This window comes from Thamnophis sirtalis, unplaced genomic scaffold, assembly GCF_051295495.1.
Source record: "Thamnophis sirtalis isolate CommonGarterSnake01/CBP01778 unplaced genomic scaffold, rThaSir2_p1.2 scaffold_2, whole genome shotgun sequence".
Taxonomy (NCBI): Eukaryota; Metazoa; Chordata; class Lepidosauria; order Squamata; family Natricidae; genus Thamnophis; species Thamnophis sirtalis.
In genome coordinates, this window is record NW_028261382.1 from 148,284,286 (window position 1) to 148,309,125 (window position 24,840).

At 38.9% G+C, this 24,840-nt stretch overlaps 1 protein-coding gene across 8 annotated transcripts in view; it reads left to right on the forward strand.

The window, feature by feature from the left end:
* The window catches only part of KCTD1 (potassium channel tetramerization domain containing 1), a 127,048-nt gene extending 108,476 nt beyond the window's left edge, over positions 1 to 18,572 (forward strand). For all 8 annotated transcript variants that reach the window (XM_087707148.1, XM_087707147.1, XM_087707146.1 and 5 more), the window contains 3 exons: positions 10,158 to 10,302; positions 13,439 to 13,744; positions 15,453 to 18,572. In XM_087707148.1, coding sequence (XP_087563274.1) covers positions 10,158 to 10,302; positions 13,439 to 13,744; positions 15,453 to 15,611 — 610 coding nt within the window. In that variant the 3' untranslated portion in view covers positions 15,612 to 18,572. The remainder of the gene's footprint in view (positions 1 to 10,157; positions 10,303 to 13,438; positions 13,745 to 15,452) is intronic.
* The last annotated feature ends 6,268 nt before the right edge of the window (positions 18,573 to 24,840 follow it).

The following is a 24,840-nucleotide window of genomic DNA, read 5'->3' on the forward strand; positions in this document are numbered from 1 at the left end:
AAATGCAGGCATGTGTGAGAAAGTGACCTTTTGAGAAAAGAGGATGAGGTACAAAGAGGGGAAGAAGCATTAAAGCATAATTTAAGTATGAAGAGACTTTATAATGAAAGAACTACTTTCACATGTTCCTGGAATGTAGAAAGAAGCTGGACAATATAATTTAACTAACAAAAACAGTTTTCTATATGTGAAAATATTGAATGAAATGTCTTTGTTATCAACAAATACTATCACTAGTACATATAGTTTTATTCTCTACTGTTTAGCATAGGGGTTTGTGTGTGTGTGTGTGTGTGTGTGTGTTGTGCTAAAATGGAATGGCAGATGTATAAAGTATGTTTTTCACAGTCCTGTTTCCTAATGCATTTTGAATAGAATGGGCACCCTGTGAATAATGAGAGACTGCTCTATAGCGGGAGTTGTAAAATGGCTAGGAAAAAGGGTCTGAAATATGAACATTTTAATAATTTGGGAATGGACTGATTACAATCACCAAAGTGCAAAGAAATAAGAAGATGAGCTGTAATGGTAATCTCAAGGTGATTGTCTTGAAACAAGAGCATTTTGCAAGCTACGGCTTTTTAATAGAAGATTAAGGTTAGGGTTCAAGTTGTTAAATTGCTAGGCAATGAAACACCATTTTTTTCTTGACTTTAATGGAAGAGAGTGGCTGTTTTCCAGAGGAGGGGGAGGGAGCGGTCACGTGTGGGTTTTCTCTTAGCCTGATTGGTCCAAAGACTGAGCGCAAAGCTTTAAATACTGGTGCCTTCCAATCCTGGCCCAGATTCTCTCAGTCTTTGGTCCAAGCACTGTTAGAGAAATACTTAGGTAGGATTTATTGTTGTTTCAATCTGGTTCCTATTTGGCTTAATTGGGCACTTTAAAACTTTTACTAAAATCTCTAAATTATACAGCTGCGGCCCCAAGGGACAGATCTCTGCCTTGGGCGGTTGGGGGAGGGCCCTGTGGGGCGTTTGGCCTCCCCCCCCGCGGGCCAGGAGCCTCAGCCCTATCCCCGGGAGTGCAGGGGTGCCAGCTCCAGTTTCGGCTGCTTGCGAAGCAGCCCTCGTTGTAGCAGCGGCGGCAGCAGCTTCGGCGCCTCGTGGAGCGCGCGAGCCGCCCGCTGAACAGCTGATAGCCCCGGGCAGCTGCTGCGCCGCCGGATTTAATCTACTTGCTGTGGGGGCCGAGCGGGGGCGAGGAGAGTGTGCCTGGGTGCCACGTGGCTCTCCCTGACTTGTTTAAGCGCGGCGCCGGCTCCTGGAAGCCAGGCTGAGCCGCTGGACTTGTTTGCTGGCCTTTTCGACCGTGCACGGAATTCCAGCGGCCATTTTGGAGGTCGCCACGTGCGCGGGGCCTTACTTCGGCCTACCTCATGGGTGAGGCCTAGCACGAGGCTTTGGGCCTGGTTTTCCCCACAGGCCCTTAGGCCCTGGTTCCGGCGGGACTTTCAGAGGCCTGTGTTCCTGCTCCCTTCGTCGGACATGTGAGTTGGATATGGACGAGGGAGCGGAGATCCCCCAGGGCCAGGCGGTGGGCCCAGCTGGGGGTGATGAGGTCCTGGATCAGGAGGTGGGGCGGGGGGTCCCGCCCAGGGATCCTTGCTCGCCAGGCGCCCTTCTAGGTCCTCCACTAGGGAGGAAGCCAGGCGGCATAGGGCGCTGGAGAAGACATTTGCGAGGGCAGAGAGGCAGGCCCAGTCGACCAGGCCTTCATCCCAGGACAGGTCCAGGTCCAGATCCCCCCTCGGGCCTGTTTCCAGCAGATCTTCCCCTAGGGGATTTAGCCCTGCTTCTTCCTCAAGCTCCCCTGGCAGGTCTCGGGCCTACTCCAGGAGGAGGCGTTCCCCTGCAGGTGATCCTCTGGAGGGTACGTCCAGGGGCCCCTGCTCCTCTCACAGGTTGGCACCCCAGGGGCCTGGTTCTGTTTATGGGGATGTGGAGGATCTGGATAATCTTCCTGAGGAATTAAAAGACTTATTTCTGCAGCCATCTCACGGGGCTTTGCCCAACGGGACAAGGGCTCCCTTTCTTCGAAGCATGGGCCCAGTATCGAGCTTCCTCTCCTTCCATGGTCAGCGAGGCTTCTTTCTTGGGGGGGGGGGGAGAACCTCCAGGAAATGGGCTTCTTGGATGATGAGAATGCGTCCCTTTCTGACGAGCCTTCTTCTAAGGGCCTCTTTGTTCCTGCCATGTTTAAGATTCTCTTGGACAAGGCACGGCAGACCACTAAAGTTGGGACGGGGGATCCTTCAGTGCCTCCCCCTAGGGATCCTGACATGGCCATGTTTTCTGCTACGGCCACCAACAAGGAGGAGATTCCTGCTCCTCCCCTGTTTTTGGAGGTCTTGACCAACCAGTGGGCTCGCCCTTCCAATTTCTCTGCTCCTGGCAGTAATGACCACCAGCACTATAATGTGGAGCAGACCTTTGCTCAGGCCATTCAGCTGCCAACCATTGACAACCCGGTGGCCGCCCTTGTCTCCTCCTCTCCGGTGGTGTCGGGCGACGCGACAGATAAGATGAAGCCGAAGGATAATCGTGCAGAGCTTACCTTGAGGAAAAATTTTAACGCCACGGCATGGGCTATTAAGTCCACGGCCTCGGCTTCCTACTTTAACCGCGCCATGGTCATGTGGCTTAAGAAGCTTCAGGAGCGCTTTCCCATCCAGGATGAGCGAATCCACCAGGATCTGTTTAAAATCATGGTGGCCTGCCAGTTCTCTGCTGATGCGACCCTGGATACGGTCAAGTTTGCCTCCAGTGCCTTGGCCATCTCTGTCACCTCTCGTAGGCTTCTTTGGTTGCGTCACTGGCAGATGGATAACAAGGCAAAATGGGATTTGGCGGCCGCCCCCTTTAAGGGGCCCAATCTTTTCGGGGAGGCCCTTGTTCCCATCCTAGTAGAGGATAAGGACAAGAAGAAGGTTCTTCCTTCTAATGCTAAGAAGCCCGAGACTAAGTCACGCCCTTTCTGTAGGCAAAGGTATAGGGCTGCAGATTATGGCTATAACCAGCGTTTTTCTTCCTTCCCAGCTGATAGACAGTTCTCCGGGCAGTCCTTTCAGGACAGGAATCGCTTCCAGGGCCAGGCAAGGCGGCCCTTTTGTGGAGGAGGCAGCCGTCCCTACCGCAGGGGGAAGTGACTCAAACTCAAGTCGTCCCATCGGCAGCCACCTCTCCCTCTATGCGGATCAATGGGACGAGATCATGTCGGATGCTTGGGTCCGAGCCACGGTTCGTCATAGTCTCAGGTTAGAATTTCTCTCCACTCCTCCAAACCTCTTCTGGTCGTTCCCTCCGTCTTGGAGTCGGGAGCACTGCCGCCTGATAGATCAGGCAATTGCCCACCATCTCGACATTCAGGCGGTGGAGGCAGTTCCTCTAGGGGAACGAGGCCTGGGCCACTACTCCAACCTCTTTGTGGTTCTGAAGAGCACGGGGGGCTGGAGGGCGATTCTAGACCTCAAGTGCCTGAACAGGTTTCTGATGTACAGGCGCTTCAAAATGTCATCCCTCAAATCTATCCTTCAGGGCATCAGGAAAGGGGACTTCCTGGCCTCCGTGGACCTCACGGAGGCCTATCTCCACATTCCCGTCCTGTCTGCTCATCGCCGGTTCTTGAGGTTCTCTCACGGGTCCCGCCACTACCAGTATAGGGCTCTTCCCTTCAGCCTGGCCTCGGCCCCCCAGACCTTCACAAAGGTTCTAGCGGCTCTGGCGGCTCATCTGCAGTCTGTGCCGGTTCGGCTCCAATGTTATTTAAACGATGTCTTGGTTCAGGCGGGGTCCCTTCCTCAGGCCGTTTCGGATCTTCGGCTCACCATTCGGAGCCTTCAAAGCCTGGGCTTTTCAGTGAACTTCGCCAAGAGCCATCTTTCCCCCTCCACTCGCATTCTTCATCTGGGGACAGTCATAGATTCCGAGTTGGGGGTGGTGAGTCTGTCTCAGGAATGGCAGGACAGCCTCCGTCGGCTGGCGGAAAGCGTTTGCGCAAGGAGGTTGACTTCCATCCTCTGTCTGTCACAGTTATTGGGCAAGATGGTCTCTTGCATCGGGATTGTTCCGTGGGCCAGACTTCATCTCAGGCCTCTCCAGTGGGAACTCATCCCCTTTCAGAGGGGACGATTGAGCAATTCTCTTCGGACTCTCCGTCTCCTGAGGGTCTGGATCTCTCTGGCATGGTGGCTCTCCCCGGCCATTCAGCGGGGCTGCTGCTTCTGGGAGCCGGACAGGGTGACCATCACCACGGATGTGAGTCTGTTCGGGTGGGGGGCCCTGGTGGGCTCTCGGATGGTGCAGGGCAGGTGGATGGCCTCGGACCTCCGCCACAACATAAATTGGCTGGAGCTGAAGGCTGCGCGACTAGCTCTACGTCACTTCCAGTCCTCGGTGGAGGGGCATCATGTGCTCCTCCTGATGGACAATGTGGCCACCAAGGCACACATCAATCGTCAAGGTGGGACCCACTCGCGGGCCCTCTGGTTGGAGGCTCTGTGGCTGGGCTCCTGGGCGGAGAGGCACCTGCTGTCCTTGTTGTCAGAGCACATCTCGGGACTCTCCAACGTCCAGGCGGATTGGCTCAATCAAGCGACTCTGGACAATGGCGAGTGGCAACTCCACCTGTCGCTGTTCCGGGGGAACTGCCAAAGGTTCGGGTCTCCCCTGGTGGACCTGTTTGCATCGCCCGCGAACTCCCAGCTTCCACGGTTTTTCACCCGTTTCCAGTCCAGGTCGGCGGAGGGCACGGACGCCCTCAGGAGCCGGTGGCCCCTGGGCCTTCTTTATGCTTTCCCTCACATTCCCCTCATCCCGGGGACCATCAGGAAAGTGGTGGCAGAGGGGGCCCTGGTCATTCTAGTGGCCCCGTATTGGCCCAGGAGGCCCTGGTTTGCGGATCTGGTTCAGCTGTCGGTGGCCTCCCGTGGAGGATTCCGCGGGGGGAGTTAGTCTTGCTGCAGGGGGCTCTGGTACACCCAGAACCCCAGTGGCTTCATCTGACCGCCTGGCTCTTGAACGGCGGCTTCTGAGGGAAGCTCATCTATCCTCCGGGGTCATTCATACCATCGAGGCGGCTCAACGGCTGTTGATGACCCGCATTTATAACTCCACCTGGGCAGCCTTCGTCCGATGGTGCTCGCCTAGGGGCATTTCTCCCGATAGGGCCACCATTCCCAACGTCTTGGATTTCCTTCAGAAAGGTCTTGAGGACGGGCTTTCGCAGAATACCTTGGTCGACAGGTGGCAGCTCTGTCTTCGGTCCTGGGGGGGGGGGTCTTCTTCCCTTTCCCAGTTTCCCCTGATCAAGCTTTTCCTGAAGGGGGCGGCTAATCTCAGGCCTCCCCCCGTCCACAGGTTCCCCACGTGGGATCTTCCCCTGGTGCTCAAGGCCTTGACGGGGGCCCCGTTTGAGCCCCTCCATTCTGTTCATTTACATTTCTTGTCGCTGAAAGTGGCCTTCCTGGTGGCGATCACGTCTGCCTGACGTATTTCCGAGCTGGGCGCTCTGTCTTCCAGGGACGACCTTTGTCACTTTCACCAGGACAGGGTGGTGCTTCGCCTTGACCCGGCCTTCGTTCCGAAGGTGAATACCCCCTTTCATAGAGCTCAGGAGATCGTCCTGCCTGACTTTTGCCTGGGTCCATCCAATGACAGGGAACGTCTCTGGCATCGGTTGGATTTCCGCCACGCTCTGCGAATCTACCTCTGGCAGACCAGAGAGGTCCGTAGGTCGGAGGCCTTGTTTGTCTCCTTCCAGCCGGGGACGCTGGGGTCGAGAGTGTCTTCGGCTACCATTGGCTGTTGGCTGCGTCAGGCCATTGTGGAGGCTTATGGGGCTTCGGGTCGGCCAGCCCGTCGGGGATCACGGCCCATTCTACTAGGAGTGCCGCGACCATGGCGGCGTGGGCCACGAGGGCCCCGTTTGAGGACATCTGTCGTGCCGCTACTTGGGCTTCCCCGACGTCCTTCATCCGACATTATCGTCTGGATGCTTTTGCGTCTGCGGACGCGTCCTTCAGTCGCAGAGTCTTGCAGGGGATGGCGGCTGAGGCTCCCCTTGGGCCCTAGTGGTTCTTGTTCTCCCTCCCTGGGACCTTAGCTTGGGTATGTCCCACACATGACCACTCCCTCCCCCTCCTCTGGAAAAAGGATGTTGGTCTTACCTGAACGTCTATTTTCAGAATGGGGGAGGGAGTGGTCACGACCCGCCCTGAGTTGTGTTCGTTGGGGCCAAGGGGAGGGCCCGGGTGTTCCCGGGGTTTGTTGTGGTTGTTTTTTGTTGTTTCAGTTCTACCGTTCGACTTCGAGAATCTGGGCCAGGATAGAAAGGCACCAGTATTTAAAGCTTTGCTCTCAGTCTTTGGACCAATCAGGCTAAGAGAAAACCCACACGTGACCACTCCCTCCTCCACTCTGAAAATAGACGTTCAGGTAAGACCAACGTCCTTTTTCAAGCTGAAACCCATATAAAATTTAGCAAATTCATCTTTCCTTTTAAAATATGAATTTAAACAGGAGTGAATTTTGGTGTTTTATTGCTAATGAAATTGCATTATTTTGTAAATTGTAAGGTTATTACTACTAATTTTGTAACATGAAAGACAAATTTAGAGGAGATAACCAAAACTTTGAATTCTACCTTGAAAATTATTAGAATTTATGCAGTAATGTTACATGGGCGTATCAAGGTATATCCATATGTAGCTACTCATCCTGACACTTTATGGACCAACTGCAGTTGCAGGACAGTCCACATTGAGTACATTGCTAAAATTGAAGCAGAGATAAGTCAGAAGAGTGACCGTGAGTAGGGCCTCCAAATCCAGGAGTGGGTACCATTGGTTTTTCTTTTACCTTTATCTTCCAAAACTTGCTGAAAGATACATTTCTGATTTATCTTATGCAAATGATGCAGCAATATTTTTAGCAATATATGTTGGCCTTAAAAGAGCATTCAGAACATTAGCACAGTATTTCAGCAAAGCCGAGCTAGTATTCAATTATCAGAAAACCAAAAGCATGGTCTTTGCTTTTTTCAGCTAACCCCCAGTGATGGGACCGAGGTGAAACTCAAGGAGGAAGACAGTCCAACAAGGCAAAGAGTGTGGGGTCCATAGAAAGGTGGGGGGAGCCCCAGCACAGGCCACTTTTTGATTAGGGGCTGAAAATCCTTGGATTTCAGCAGGAAGGATTTGCAGCTTCTGAACTGAGCCACCCAGGGCCTTCCCCAACCCCCCTGAAGAACCCCCTGCTCCTTACCTGGGATTTCATCCATTTAACCTGTGTGATCATTTAATGACCACAATTGTGAGTGCTGGGGCTGTAGTCATTAATGCATGAAGTTTCACATAATAACTTCTAAGATCAACAACCAAGATTCTAGTCCCAATTTTGGTCATAAATCAAGGACTATCTATAGTCAATTTTAAATATATTATGTATATATGTTTCAGTAATAACAGTAATATACAATGTATTACTGTACTGCTCTCCATAACACATATACACTGAAGTCAATCAAATGTTGAATTCAAATTCATTTTAAAAACTAGAATACATTTTCCTCTATTATATAATAGATATAATTTATCATGGTCACAGACTAGAGATCTTAAGTGTATAGTAACTGCCTTCTAAAATGAAACAAAATGAAGTAAATTGATTTTTGATAAACAAAAAAGCACTTTTACTAAGATTAGTAGTACGGTAGTTACTAAGATCTTCGTAAGTTTTTATATTGTATTTTAAATAATTAAATTGAACCTTTTAAATGAAATCCATTCTACTTACCATTTAGTACTTTCTGGTTGCACCCTTTCTAGCATGAAAATCAAAATAGATGTTCAGGAAGTTCAATAGAAGGTCAGTGATTCCAAAGTAAAGACAGATGGTTTGAAAATACAGTCACTCACTTTACATTTTCCGCTACTTCTCCTTACTTTAGTTGATGATTACTGAAAATGACCTAAATGAGAAGTATACATAGAAATTGCCTGAAGAAGCGCATACAAGGGTCAGAACATTGGATAATGTTATGTTCTAAAGGTGGGGCAGTGGTTAATAGGAGAAACAGCAGCAACAGACACATGGTATATGACCTTTTTAAAAAAAAAAAAATTGTTCGATATTTATGGAAAACAAATAGATTCATACATTTTACTTTTGCCCAAAATGTTATATTCTGACTTCAAATGACATTCAACATGCAGAAGGATGCTACTGAACTGATACTTTTTGAGATGCCTGTACATTCTCCCATTTCACTCTTTTTTCAAATATTTAATTAAAAAAACAATGTGACAGTGACATGCTGCAAATCACCAGATTGAGAATCATCTTTATTTTGAAGAATTCTCCTAGGTTTCACATAGGCACCCTAGCCATTATTGGAGGGGGAAAATGATGGAGGGTTGATTGTGCTTATAAATATGTCTATATACTTAGCAAAGAGACAGGAATAATCTATCCTTGATGTCAGAGAACACAGCAGGGAACAACAACAAGTTTGGTTTTTTTGATTAATTTTGTAAAAAAGCAGTAATTCATGGCAATCCATTTCTTTGAATTATGTCGCATTCTTTTAACATTTGCTGACTAAAAAGTACACGAAACTTAAAATTATAAATTAGGCTAAATTGTTCTAATGTATTCTTAAATATTTTCTTATGAAGCAGATGTCATTGGTGGTTCTGGGCAAGGGAGGAGAAAAACCCTTTAGCGCAGGAAAACGTGTTTCTTTTAAAAGTTATTAGTTATGTTTTTATATCTGATTAGCTAGACATAATAGAAAATGGAGTACCAGCTACTTTACCATCCTTCTCAAATCTGGCAATCAGAATGGTACACAGTATTAAGATTGCAGAAATGCCATAGATATGTATGATGACATTTTAATTTTAAACTCTTTCCTAATGCTGATTTAAAAATAATAATTTAATATGTTTAAAATATTAAAATATTTAATTTTCATAATTATGATATTTTGCCTTTTTCACAGCTATCAGAAACTAAACCAAAATTATCTGTTAATTACAGTTACATTAGAGCTTGGCAGTTTATATGTGAAATTAAGTTCTTTTGCCTCAGGGTATATATATATTTACTTAAATTGAACTATATTTATCATTTGCTAAATTGTTCACCAGTATATTGGTATCCTTTATAATTACATTTGTATTTTAGCATCCTGAATATTAGTGTCAAATCACACAGAGTTGACCAAATTGACTAATCTCCAAGGGCATTTATAACAACTTAAATTTGCTATAAATTGGGGGACTCAACTTTTTATTCCTTTCCACCCAGATTTGATTGCTTGATTTATATGCCATGCCTTCATAGCAATAGCAATAGAACTTAGACTGACATACTGCTTATCAGTGCTTTACAGCCCTCTCTAAGCGGTTTACAGAGTCAGCACATTGCCCCCAACAATCTGAGTTCTCATTTTACCAACCTCAGAAGGATGAAAGGCTGAGTCAACCTTGAGCTGGTAAGAATCCAAGGAATCAAACTCCTGGCAATATGAGCAGAGTTAGCCTGCAGTACTGCATTGTGACCACTGTGTCACCATAGTTCATGGTTGCTCTTAGCAACCTCTGTAGATTTTCTGCTTATTTGTTCCTATTCTTAGTGGTTAGTGACTCATAAAAGGAACCATTTCTTATGTTATGGCAATTTACTTAAGAGCCTTTGATTAAATTGAAGTTTTCTGTCAAATTTTAAGAATGAAAAAATAAATATCTTGAGTATAACAAAAATAAAGTCGAGTGTTAAATTCTTGGATTATTTAGAGGCAGAGAAGACTATTGTAATTTCTATCCTGGATGTTTATATTTTAACTAAAGGAAATGGTTAAAGATCCTTAAAATTGATAGGTCTTCATCGAGTAATACCAAATATTTTATTGTACAATCCTATGTATATTTCCCTAAACAAAACCGTCACTTAGCTCAATTGGTTTATTCCCAGATCAGCTTTAAGAAACTATAGAAAGAGAGATGATACCCTTGTTGCTCTGTTTTCATTGTAACTAGCTGATTAGACATTGAAACACTATGAAATCAAGCCATTAAGATAATAGGATTTATTTCTTACTAATGGCTAGGTGTGCTGATGGCAAATTTATGCTGGTCTTGATTTCTCTTTTATTTTCAGAATTGGGAGGCTATTTGATGGCACAGAGCCCATTGTTTTGGATAGCCTGAAGCAGCACTACTTCATCGACAGAGATGGCCAAATGTTCAGATATATTTTGAATTTTCTACGAACTTCAAAACTGCTCATCCCGGATGATTTCAAGGTGAATTGTATTTATTGTCATCTTCAGAAGGATTATGAAGCAATTGTTTGAGTAACACTAGTTAACAATAGTAAAACACTTGGGAAATAATTGCTTTGATTGGTTTTGGCAAAGTATAGATAATTAAAATGGATATTTGAAATGAGCAAAGCAATAGTCAACTTCTATTTTTAAAAGTATATGGTTGTGCCAGATGTATACTGCCTTTGGGTAGGTAGCTGTGTCTCAACCTAAACTGTTTCAGAAGTCTTGGCCTGTACTTAATGAAACAGGGCTGTTTTTCTTTATATGTAAACAAGATGGATTGGTTCTTTTGGGGCACATTCACTTGAAGGTGATAGAGAAAAATCCAAATATTGGCATCTGAGGGGAGGAAAGGAAAAGCAAAGGAAGGCAAGGTGCTAATACTATTGAGGGACAGGGGTGCTGCAGCACTGGAGCATTGACAGCAGAGGAGGAAAGGCTGAAGAAGATGCAGCCTTGATTATCTTTTGCTAAACCATGTTTGCTTTGGAAGCTTAATCCCATTTTATCACCAGCTTGCTTCTGAAAACTTACTTCTAGTGGACAATAATGGAGGGGGGGGGGACCTGTTTTTATATTTGTCTTGCAGTCTTGGGGTTATTATTGGAAACAAAATGAAGAGTAAAATGAGTCCTTGATATTAACCAGTGGACCTTTTATACAATTTATATTTCATGTAAACCAATTTTAATAGATATGCTTTATTTAAACCATATCTGTGGCTTGTTTATTAATGTGACTTATTGTATTTGAATCAATATTATAACATGATTCAGGAAATTATAAATGTATGTATTTTTACATTTACCCAAGTTTTCTTCAGAGAGTAAAATTGGCATATGAGATTCTTTTCGCTTCCATAGTCACAACAATCTTATGATCTGATCTGAAGGCTCTTCTGATTTTGAATGTAATCTGAAAGAACTACATGACTGAGTGGACACCAAATTCAAGTCCTCCCAAAGATAGAAAAAAATTATTACTGTCCAAATCACAAATTTAAACTTAAAATCCTAGAGTTGAAAGGGACTGTTAGGCTATCAAATCCAATCCTAAACTCAATATTTCATTTAAGTAATTAAAATTAAATTGAACTATCCAGCATCTTCTTAAACACAGAGGTGGGGGAAAAATGACTCCTGACTTTAGCCTGGCCTAGTCCCTGCAGTTTTCTTGGCAAGATTTTTAGAAATGAATAATTTCCTTTGTAGGATTCAGAGAGCATGATTGGCTGAAGATCACCCAGGTGGCTTTATGTCTAGGATGGGACTACAACTCAAAATCTCCTGTTTTCTAGCCTGGTGCCTTAACTACTATACCAAACTGGTTCTACTCAATTAGTAATTTACCGTTAATCTCCACTTATCATCATACTTTTTTTAAAAAAAAGCTTTATTTCTAGTTAAGACTTTTAAGTATCTCATATTTTGATAAGTAAAATAAAAATTACTTTATTGAATCCTAATTTATATCATTTAAAAAACATGATATTTAAATGGGAATAATTTTAATTCATTCCTAAGAAATTATTTCAGTTGAATTTTATTCCAAGTATCTAGAATCTTTGGGTGTAGAATTTTAGATTCTTGGACTGTGATGAAAAAGGTGATTTTGCATTTACAAAATACTTCAATCCCAAACTCTAAATATTGGCTTAGTGAAATTTGTCAATTCTTAGTCTTTTTGTGAATTTAAGCACCTGCTGTGAATAATACTGACAGATTCTTAGAAATCAGAAATGTAGAGATATGTTGTTAAAAAGAGATAATAGATAAGTATATTGCTTAAATAGAGACAATGCATACTTTTTTTGAGCAATAATCTTCAGATTATTATAACACTATGAGTCTGTCTCAGAAGAGCACTTTCTATTACACTAAAATTTGGGTTAGATTTTTTTTCAGTTTTCCAGATGTGACATACAAAAGCATATCACGTTAAATGTATAAAGCTTAATATGTGTATACATGCACATCAATACTACTTAAAATTGTAAACTACAAATGTGTAAATTTTTATTTATTACAAAAATAAAGATTTATTATAATAAAAGTCTAATAGTAGAAACAGAACAATTGAATGTGTTCAGCTTGGATAAGAAGCAAAACGTCTTCAAGGAAAACCAAAGAAAATCTAATTGCCTTTTGAAAAAGTACCTTTGGGACAACCATGACTGGATGACTGAGAATCTCCATAAACTATTTGAATGATTAATATTGGGAGCCTTTTTTAAAAGATACATTAAATGTATGAAAATATTTTGTAATTATTTGATAATGCAGTTCTATTTTTTATTTGTGGGTTTCATTGAACTCACTGAACTTTATTTCCAGATAGGCCTGAATACGTTTGTTTGTGATTAGCTTGCTTAGAATGTCACACCACATTACATACCAGGTACAGAAAAATATTTACCGAGACAGAAAAAAAAAACCCATCAAGAGAATTTCATTAAACCATTGTCTTATTTTTTAAAAAATTATGGCAGCTTTTATCAATTAATATACATCATTTTAATACTTTCAAAATAAGTCTTACAATCTTGCTGTCTACAATCTATTTCTAAGGTTTCACATATTTCTTAATGATTTAAACTGGAGTATAATTGTATATTGACATTTATTAATATTTTTATTAATATTTATTATACGCATTTTCTCACACCTGGATCTCTTTTGCATGTATGCATTATGAACAGAACTGTATGGAAGTCATGTAAAAATAACCCCAATAATAATTAATGGCATTGTCCTACTTTTGGACTCTTCACTCCAATATCTCCATTTTCTCTTCATATGATAAAATGCAAAGCTAAAATATATCTCCATATGATAAATCACAATAAAATATGTAAATGTATGAATGTGTGTGTAATGTAACACAATGTTGTGAGTAATAAAGAAGAGAATATAAACGCAAAACAGTACAGCAGCCTACCTGCCTCTTTTAATGTGAAAATATCCTTAACCTCTTATTAGTTGAAAAAAAAAGATATTTCCGTTAATGTAATCCATAAATTGCTATTACCTTACTATACTAAAATAATAACCATTCAGATACTATATAATGAGATTTTTTTTTACTGTGGTTCTAAACATCATGTATCTTTCAGGATTACAGTTTGTTATATGAAGAAGCAAAGTATTTTCAGCTTCAGCCCATGCTAGGGGAAATGGAAAGATGGAAACAGGATCGAGAGACAGGCCGGTTTTCGAAATCTTGTGAGTGCTTGGTTGTACGTGTTGCTCCGGATCTTGGAGAAAGAATTACTTTGAGTGGAGATAAATCTTTAATAGAAGAAGTTTTCCCAGAAATTGGTGACGTAATGTGCAATTCAGTCAATGCAGGTTGGAATCATGACTCAACGCATGTCATCAGATTTCCATTAAATGGATACTGTCACCTCAATTCAGTTCAGGTATGTAATCAGTGTATTAGGGGTTTTGTTTTTTGTTTTTGTTTTGCTTTTTTCTCCTTTTAATCTATATTCATAATAATGTTTAACTGGATTGAAGCAGGAATAGCTCCCTTCTATATCACATACTACAGAACAAGGCAGATTTAGACATTTGGAATGCCATTTTGTTGTTCATTAGTTTTATTAGTTTTTTATTAGTTTTGTATGCCGCCCACTCCCGAAGGACTCCGGGCGGCTCACAATAAACAGGGAAAGGGAAATAAATAAGACAATACAAAGAATTTAAAAATGCACAACATTCACAATTGAGGCGGGGCTGGATATTTCAACAGCCCCCAGCCTGTCAAAACAGCAGGACTTAGTAGCTTTACGGAAGGCCGGGAGGGTAGTAAGGGTCCGGATCTCCACGGGGAGCTCATTCCAGAGGGCTGGCGCAGCAACAGAGAAGGCTCTCCCCCGGGGGGTTGCTGGCCGATGGAACCCGGAGAAGGCCAGGTCTGTGAGATCGAATCGGTCTTTGGGAGGTAATTGGCAGGAGGCGTATGAAAATGTATGAAAAGAGTTGAGATTTTAAGACAATAGATGAAAAGACTTGAACAGAGAGAAGCAAAAATATTCTATGTTTCACATTAAATATTAAAAATATAGCACAAATATATAGGTAGTGGTAGACAAAGATAATCAGAAGACAGATGTATTACTAAAATATTCCTTCATATAGTTTTGACTTTCCTTTTGCTTTTTGTATTTTAATTTATTTTTATTGTTTTGCACTCATTAATCTTATGCAGTATAATTAAAATGCATTACTTTATAAATAAATGGGTGAAATAGTCTAATGAAGTTGTAAAGGGCCATTTATACCATGAAATGCAACCCCCTGCTCAATGCAGGAATTAAAATAGAACAACTGCAAGTAGACAGATGTATATAACCTCCTCTGGAACATATGCAATGAAGCAGAGCTTATCATCTTAGTAATTTTATGTTAAAGGACCTTTCTTTTTTAACTATAAATCAGAAATATGTAGCTTAAGTACATTATTTCATGTCTTGCATTCGGGAACAAGAGAAAACAAGTCCTGAATTGCTATATGGCATTCTTTCAAGTATTCATATCCAGTTGCCTTTTTTAAGGCTATAAGTATCCTGTACCTTCAACCGTTCTCCATAGATCTTTCTTTCTAGTTTCCTTACCATCTTTCTCTTAACTTGGTTTAGTCATGAATTTTCTTAAAGTGAGTTGGCCAGAAGTGAGCACTGTACAAGGTAGTGCTTGACCAAAGAAAATGATTTAAAAGAAACATTACCACACCCATATATTCACAATATTGTGCATTTGAGTAACCTTTCTTCTAAGGTATATTGCATTTATGTATATATATATATTGAATTTATCTCTATAAAACAGAATTTCTTCTTTACTTGGATTCTACTTTTTAGTTTAAAAAAAATTAAAATGATGTGTGGGGATACTTTGGTTAAAAATAAGGCTATGGCATGATCACTTTGTTTCTTCTGTTAAAATTCAGAAGACTCATTCAGAATTATCATGCAATCATGAATAATTATTGTATCATGCTTTGAATACCAGCTGTAGAGAAGCATTTCAGAGATACGTTTTAATAAGGATGGAATGGATTAAGTTATAATTTCTGAATGACATTTTTGCACTTAGGCAGCTGTTTGTACTTTTTATGTTCTGTAGGTACTTGAAAGATTGCAACAAAGAGGATTTGAAATTGTTGGCTCATGTGGGGGAGGAGTGGACTCTTCTCAATTCAGTGAATACGTTCTTAAGCGAGAACTCAGAAGGACATCTCGTTCATCTTCAGTCATTCGAATAAAACAAGAACCTCTGGACTAAGGACACTTTTTCTTATGCAACACAAGGGGAACCTTTTTCATGTGCAGTTGGGACACCAAACAGCTTTAGAATGAAAAGTTGAATAAAGATATGTTTATATCAAATATAGAGACCATGCCTGTATTCAGATGAGAGCATTTGGAATAGTAATAATAACTACAAGGTGTAAAATATGTATATGTGAACCATTACGTTTGCAAAAGAAAATAAAAATGGGTAAGTGAGGTTGGTGCTGTGATGGACATTAAGTCTCCTAGGCCTTAGTAAGGCCTGATTGACCGTGAAGAAGCCATTGCCATTACTGGAAGCTAACATCTCTTTTCTTTTTTCCATTATTAAATGGCAGTCTGCTTTTCAGTGTACAATCAAGTTTACAGATGCCTGTTTTGGAAGTGACTGAAGAGAACTCCAGAAGAGTTTTCTTCATCCATTGCAAAAGAAAAGGTCATAAACAAGGATTTAAAATGTAGCTTTTACAGAAGTCATACACTTCTGCCCACCTGACAGATGTGAACATTTTTCTCTCTTTCTAAAAAGGATCTAGAATTTATTATTATATAGTAGAGTGGCCCTGGTTTGAATCTAATGAATTCAAAGTGTTTTTTTAACTTGCTAATATATGAAGTATAATAAATTCACTTAAAAGGAACTATTAAAATCAGCATTAAACAACGAGATAATTTTTTAAAAAAATATAGTTTTTAACTTTCATGCATTTACAGGCTGCAATGCCATACACACTTATCTGAGAATCAGTCTTACTGATCTCAGGAGATACATATAGAATTGCACTGTAAACGATGAATTCTGTTTGGGAAAAATATGAAGGCATGAAGAAATTAGTAAAAAAAGTGGTATCCTCTAATCCATTGTAGCAAAAGAAAATCTGTTGCACTTTATAGTGCTACTTTCTCTTCTTCACTGATTTAAGCCTTGTTTGAAAAGGTGGCTGTAGATAAAATCCCAATGCTAGTCTTAGAATTTTATAGATTTTTTTAAAGACTTGGTAAAGCAATTAATTGGAGATTTACATAATTCAAGTACACCTAACACCTCTGCTTGGTATAGCTTCATCAGTGTTTTTAGATTTGTCCTCTTGAATCTTATATTCAATTGTTTTTTACAACGTATGCTTCCATTTTGCATTATTTTGCCTTTTTCAAAACAGGAAAGTTAGTTCTCTACCACCATCATCATCAGGGATCCCAGGGCTACTGGGAGTTCATTCACTTTGTACTAATTCATTACTTTGTTACTTTGGTATCTGAAGTCATCTATGTTTAATCTACATTTTTATTAAAATAACAAATGCCATATTGTCAGGACCCATAAGAATAATTATTGGCTGTTGGTTCTTTTTCCCCAATATGAGTCAAAAAATTACTGAGAAAACGTTTATTAGTTGGCAAAATGCATACTGCATTATAATGGGGTATATTGCAGTTGGAGTTTCTCTTATTTTTTTTTTTCTTTACCTATTTTTTAATGTGAAGTTTGGAAAAAGAAATGTTTTTTTTTAAAAAAAGAATGAAAAAGGAGCATGAATAAATCTGTAAAAATAAAAGAATAGTGCATTGCTTAAGTTGATTTTAATAAGACTTTTATGTTACATGTTTTAAAGATCCTCTTCTCAAGGACCAACATAGTTCCCCCCTTTTTGTCATATTAACTAAGTGGATTTGGAAGAGATTGCAAATTATACTACAGAAGCCCCAAAGTGTTGAGAAAATGATGCTTTCCTTGCCTACTCCTCTCTTTCCTTGCCTACTCCTCTCCTATTACAATATCCTTTCCTAAAAAGAATCTTTCTATGTACAATCTAACATCCATCCAAAATAGCTCTAATCAATAAAAGCTAAAAGCATTACCAATGAGGGTTTTTATTTAATGTGAAATAACCTAATCACATACAGCAATTGAAAGAATAAATCCCTAAAATATGTTGATTAAAATAGAGCACAAGTAATCTTGTGCCATTCCAGAAGTGAAGGCTTGTAAAATTGATATAATCTCATTTATCTAATGTCTTATGTATCATAAGCAGTTAAGGTAAAAATGATGGATGGCAATGATATTAACATACAGTTTCATTGAGAAGGTATATTAAATTTGTGTTCCCAAATCTGTAAATTTGGACCATAGCAGTAATAACTGCATTGCTGTATTTGGATTATTGTTATATGCTTATTTTTTTAACGGGAATTAGCTTTAATGGATGTGCATTTTTATCTTATTTTGCACTATGGTAAAACGGAAGGAATACAAAAGTTGGAAAAATATTCCTTTTTAATCAGAAAAATCTAGAAACGTATAAGAAAAAGAAAATTCAACAACACTATCTGTACTTACCATACATTTAATATACACATTCCTTCCATTTTTAAAGCAGATGGTCCAAACACTGAATTTTAAGAATGAGATGATGGGGAAATGTTATTTTGTTCTGTATGTAGCGCACTATTGTTCATAAGAACCAATAGGCTTTGCCTGGTTAAAATTCTTGGTAGGATATTTTGATAGAAAAATGACAGCACATATGTGTTATTGAAAGTTGTTCTTCCCACTTACAAATGCTGCAACTCAAATTACTGTGGTTTTTGTGTTGTATGGGATATGGAATCTTTGTTGGCAATTTGGACTTGTTCAGTTGTCTGAAATAGACATTGTATCACCTTCCTTTCTAATTCTTTTATTAGTCAGATAAACATTTCTTCACTGAATGTTAATAATTGAATTACAGATTGTGGAGGACTGAAATGTCAATGACATTATACTCTAGGTCAGTCATGGAATCCAAGGTTATGAGCTAAATAAACATGATGCAGGGGTAGCAAAATGTAGACTTCTTGGCAAGTCTGATTAGCTATTTACAAAGGGAGCAGAATCTTGAACAGTGTTAAATGTCATTTGTTAAATCAGATTGGTAGATACGAGCAATAAATATATTAAATAAGAAAACAATGAGCAGCTCTCTTATTACAAGGTAATAATTTCTGAAGCACATGATGGTTATAAGTTAGCTTTTTTTTGGAAAAAAACCCCTACATTTTATTTCACCAATGGATGCTATAAATTGCTGTAACTCATAAAAAATGGAACATCGGCTGCCAAGATTATGTATTCTTTCAACATGATTTAAGTGGTACCAAATGGTCTGTTGGGTACACATACTGGAAGGAGCGTACAATATGACTTCCTCAGAATAACGTGGCTGGAGTTGCGAATGAAACAAATTTCTGAAGGGAAATTGATCATTGTTGCTTATATTAATTTTGAATACATTTTTAACCAGTGCTAATTCCTTTTTCTAGTTCTCTGATGTTTAATCAGATTATATCTTTAAAATGCACTTAGACCACTCATTGCCTAATATAGACATTTTGATATGTCTCAAAAATGAGTCTAATCATTAAAAATTGTAGAGATTTGTTTCTTATTGATAACTTAACTGCAGTGGTGAACACTGTTTCCCAAACTGGTATACAAAGCAAGAGAATATATAATATCAAAGATACAAAATAGCTGCAGCCTCCAGGGAGAATAGCTTATATATATACCATACAACAGTTCATTGAGAAGTGCTCCAAGTGCTTGATGCAGAAAGAGAAAAGAAATCAAGTTGAAAGTAGACAGATGAGGAGAAGAATGTGATTTTTAATATTAGTTTTAAAGCTCTAGAGGTAAGATAGATGTCACTGATCTTTGTACAGTGGATAGGACAAATAGCAATTAGGAGTAAGTGTATTTGCTTTACACATACTGCAACTTCCTGTTGAGCATGACTGAAGTATCAAATAGAGCAAATGCGGGTTTGTCTATTCAAGGGATTCTAATTACAGCTCTTCTTTAAGCTATGGAATCTGATTTTGAAATTTACAAGTAGACTAAATATTTTAGGAGCATGCTTACCTAAATTCTGTATTCTTAATCAACATGTTTTTCTTACTTTGATCACCAGCTCGCCAAAGAAAAAGGGTAAACTAAACTGATATTGGGGAGGGAAATAGATTTTTTAAAACTCTGCAATAATATTGACCATTATTCTTTTTTAATCATCTCTTTAGAAACTAAAAATCAATTATTCTGTCATTCCTGTCCTTCAAAATTCTCTATTAGGAATTACTTCCATTGGACAAGTGGCATTTGAATACAAACATTCCTGCAGCCTGAGGTTTATTTACAGTGGAAATGAAACCAAGAAAGCTCCAAGTCCCTCTGGCCACTTAAATATTTCAGACTTCAATGTGAGTGCTTTATTATTTCTTGTGAGAGTAAGAGATCACCAGGAGTAAGATCAATACTTTGCATTAAAGTTTCTTGTCATCTTTGGCTATTTCCTCACTGATTTGATTACCTACACCTAAGAAAAAATTGACATGTTAGATCACATATTCTCCATCTGAGGCTATTGCTCCCTTCAAGACTTGCAATCTTGTATTTTTAATTCAAAATTATATTGGAAAGTTGAATATTTTTGTTTTATTTATCAATTTATTTCTTCAAGAAAAAAATTGAATTCCCCCCCTTAAAAAGTGTTGATCCCTTTTTTATATCATACTGACCACTTTCCAATGTAACAATGGACATTCAATATAAAAATTAGTACACCTGCAGTCATTTTTGTTATAAATGAGTACAAATGGCAAGAGCATCAGAGTCCCTCTCTGAGACATGGGTAGTTCAGAAATGTGAAACAAATAACTAAAACTATATGGGTTATAATTTTAATTTGCATCTTCATTTCAGCTGAGCTCACATATACAATAGACATGAATTATTGATTGTTAAATTAAGGAATTATGCAGTTCCCAATTTAGTATTTCTAACTCTTAAACAAACTACAATTTAAAAACAAGACCTGGTTAAGACTGAAAAATTACACTCTGTAAATTTTCCTTTTCCTGTCTATAAACTCAGCTCTTTTTTCTAAACACTATGACAGTGGTCTATTCCTGTGTCTGTTCTTTATTACTGGTTATAACTGTCAGGGAATTATACTAATGTTAAAACATGGGATAAATTGAGCTAGATATCAAAAGAAGAAAGGGAAATTAAATTGCCATTTTCTAGCTAGTAGCCCCATTATCTCTATGATGCCTAGTTCTACTATATGTTTTCCTGAGGTTTCCATACAATTATTTATCCTGTGTAACATTTGACTATCATTGCATCCCCCAAAAGGGGAAAATCATAAATCAATATCTGATTAGAAACTCTGTCAACATACAGATCCCAAAATAATCTCAGTGGGCTTTGGATCTCTGAGTTATTACTAAATTATCAAGAGAGCATTTGTTTCTAGTGAGGGAATCATACAGTAATAAAAATTTAATGTTGCAGTTTTATTAATGCCAATTATCATATTGTCTGGAAATATCAACCAATTGGTAACTACAATTAAGATTTTACCATGGGTGGAGAGTGGAATGGAAGCCAGGGTACTGCTGTCTCTCTAGTTTGAGCTGCAGTTGTGACAACAAATAGAACCCTTCATAATACAAAAATATAACGAGGTTTTATTTTGTCAGTGTTGCCTTTCCAGAGGAAAATGTTCATTATGAGATCCCTGGTTTGGCCTAATTTTTGGTTCCAGCAGCCTATGATTTATAGCTATACACTATGATAATTTAACTCTGTAACACATTTCACATATGTTTAGCATTTTAGCATTAGCATTAAGCTAACTTGACTTGGTAGTTTTTCCCACCTTGTTTATTGATATAGCTATTCTACTTATTGGTACCTTCAGGAGTGAGACATATCTTTCAGGAAGATTGGTTTGTGAGGCTCGTTAGGCTTAGGGTTAGGGAATGAACATCTGGTAGTAGTTTGCAAAGATTAGTTCCAATACATATTTTGTGTTTTCATTGGATATGATTGATAAAAATGAAGCAAGTAATTCTTTTCACTTATGTATTTCATATACATATTCTTAGTTTAAGGTGACCAGACATCCCGATTTCAGCGTGACAATCATGCTTTAAAACAATTTTTCCCGTTTCCCGCCACGTTTTTAAAAAATCCTGATTTTCTGGCTTCATGTTGAAAGCCCAGTGGATTTGCTTAAGAAATTCTAACTGGGGCAAGACAAAAGACACCCTGTCTAATCCCTCTCTCTGTCTCAGTAATTTCGTTGAAGATATTAAAATATTAAAGCAAGAAAACGGACCTTTCCCCCCCCCGCGCCCCCTTTTTACCTCATTTTATAAGAAAAAATGACCAAGCAGCATAGAGCTGCAGGAAACAGAGCTGCCTAGACTAGCAACTGTTCCTTCCTGGATTTCCCAGATGGCACGGAGTTTGGAGGTCTTCTCGTGTGGGGAAAATATGGTGGCTTCTATTTTTCTTTGAAAAATATTTCCCTGGGACTATTTCACCATTTTAATTTGCTCAGTTCTTTGTATTAACATCTATATCATTCTGGGTTGACTTGGAATGTCTGCCTGCTGGTAAGTGAGCTGGCTTTTTTTCTTTTATTTTTTTTAAAGTATTTTAAAATAATATTTTATTTATTGTGCATAGGATTTTTTAAAATAGTATTATTCTGTGTGGATTTAAGTTAAGAACTCCCTGTTATTAAGCTTTCCTCAATTAATCTCTGAGTAGATTCCCACCAACTTCAAGATCCCAAGGGCACATCTTGGAAGCTACACCTTTGCTTAGTTTATAGATGATGCCTTTTCTTAAATATGAAAATAAATACATTGTTCAAATGTGTACATCTCAATAGAAATGACTCTCAGGGGTGTACAACAATCCACTAAAATAATAATATAAAACAGTAATTACAAAAACAGGAGCAACTGTTATGAAAATTATTATTAAAAAATAAAGAATAAAATGGAGTTATTAAGTATATTAATTGCAGCAACCACAATACAATACCTCGGTCCTTCTTTTCATTAAACTAGACATACCCAATTCCAAGGAATTAAAAGATGTTTGCTCCTGGGTAGGAAAGCTATGGCAAATCTAGACAGCATCCTAAAAAGCAGAGACATCACCCTTCCAACAAAAGGGCATCTAGTCAAGGCTGTGGTTTTCCCATTTGCAATGGATGGCTGTGAAGGTTGGACCAGAAGGAAGGCTGAGTACCAAAGAATGTGAAAAATGGTCATCAGTCACTTTTTTCAATGCCATTGTAACTTTGGTCACTATACCACCTTTCTTGCCACAGTTCTTAAGTGAATAACTGCAGCTGATAAGTTAGTAACATAAGTGAATCTGGTTTCCCCATTTGACTTTGTCAAAAGGTGATTATATGACCCCAGGACACTGAAACCATCATAAATACGAATCTGTTTAAGACAATTTGTCTAAGACAATTAAAAAAAAGATTCTATCCAAAATAAATTTAAGTGAAACCATTTTTAAAAATTCTATGCACAATACTTTGAAATATATTGTGCATAGAATTTTTAAAAATAGTTTTACTTCAATTTATTCTGTGTGGAATAGTTTGAAATGTTTTACTTCAATTTATTCTGTGTGGATTCTTTTTTTAAATTGTCTTAGACTTAAAAAAAGATTCTATCCAAAATACAAAATACCAGCTGCAGTTATTCACTTAAGAACTGTGGCAAGAAAGGTGGTATGGTGACCAAAGTTACAATGGCATTGAAAAAAGTGACTGATGACCATTTTTTACACTTAGCGACCATTTTCACACTTAGCGACCGTTGCAGCATCCTCATGGTCACACGATCAAAATTTTAATGTTTGGCAACAGATTCGTATTTATGATGGTTTCAGTGTCCTGGAGTCATATAATCGCCTTTTGACAAAGTCAAATGGGGAAACCAGATTCACTTGTTCACATGTTACTAACTTATCAGCTGCAGTTATTACAATGGCATTGAAAAAAGTGACTGATGACCATTTTTCATACTTAGCGACCATTTTCACACTTAGCGACCGTTGCAGCATTCTCGTGGTCACGTGATCAAAATTTTGATGTTTGGCAACAGTTAAAATTTATATTTGTAAATTGTAGTTATGTTGAAATAAAAAAAATTACAATACTATTTTTGCGTTGTATGAAAATGTTGCTCCGTATAAAATTTTTAATCAAGCCCCCCCCCCCCCCCCCCCCCGGTCAAAGGTGTCCCTCTTTACCAATCTGAAAATCTGGTCACCTTATCTTAGTTATGAAGTTGAAATTATTTTTTGTTAAATAGATTGTGTGATGTACAATTGCATTAAACTTTCTTGTTAAGTTTGGCTAATATTAAGCTCTATAGTTACAAGGTAGTAACTATCTGGCTAAATGTTATGTGTACTACAGATGTTAAAAGCATAATGCTTTTGTTGTGGCAATAGAATCCATATATTTTAATAACTATCTTAATCCTTTTTTTAAATAATCTTTCTTGCTCTGTTGACTGAAGAAACCTACTTCTCTCATTGGTATATGCAGCAACAAGCTTAGCTAACATTAGTTCTTAGTTAATTTTCATGCAGTATATTTTTAAAAAGTATGTGAATGAGCAGTTTATGTAATCCATGTTTAAAGTCTATTCCAGAACTACTCAGGTGACAAACCATTTTGACTTAGGTGAGAGAATTCCAACTGGTACTACTAGAAAAATAGTACTGTAACTTTTCCTGGTACATTATTGATCATTAAAAGTTAAAGACACAATGCTTGCAGCATTATCAAGCAATATCTACTAAATCCTGGAAGCATGGAAGATAACTGAAATGTAATCTACTGCACAGCAGCTCTGCTAGTGATGGATAGTAAAACCGAAGCAGGTCTAATGAAAAATTAATGAAAACAATTCCATAAGAAAAATGATCTGTTTTCTCCCACCTTTGTATCGATTTGAACTGCCCCTGTAATTGGAAGAGTATAATTTTGTCCTAAGGTAAGTATGAGAGGGGAGGGTTGAAAGTGAACATATAATTCAGATTGTATTGCTGACATACTTTCAACTGGGAAAATATGGGTGTTGAGGGTACTTGTGATTCAAGATTTCAGCACCTATTTTTCCTGCCATGTATTTGCCTGAAGCTATGCATGAATAGTGGATTCTCAGTATTTTGTAGGTAAATTAGTAGAAAAGTATTTAAGATGAATAGCCTTTATGCACTGTAAAGAACAAGGACAACATGTTTTGTGTAATCTGGATTAATTTTATATTAATCTGTTCTACGTAATTTCATAACTGAAATTATATTTCAAAATGTTGTATACAGTAGATGGAAATGCAATAACTATATCATGGAC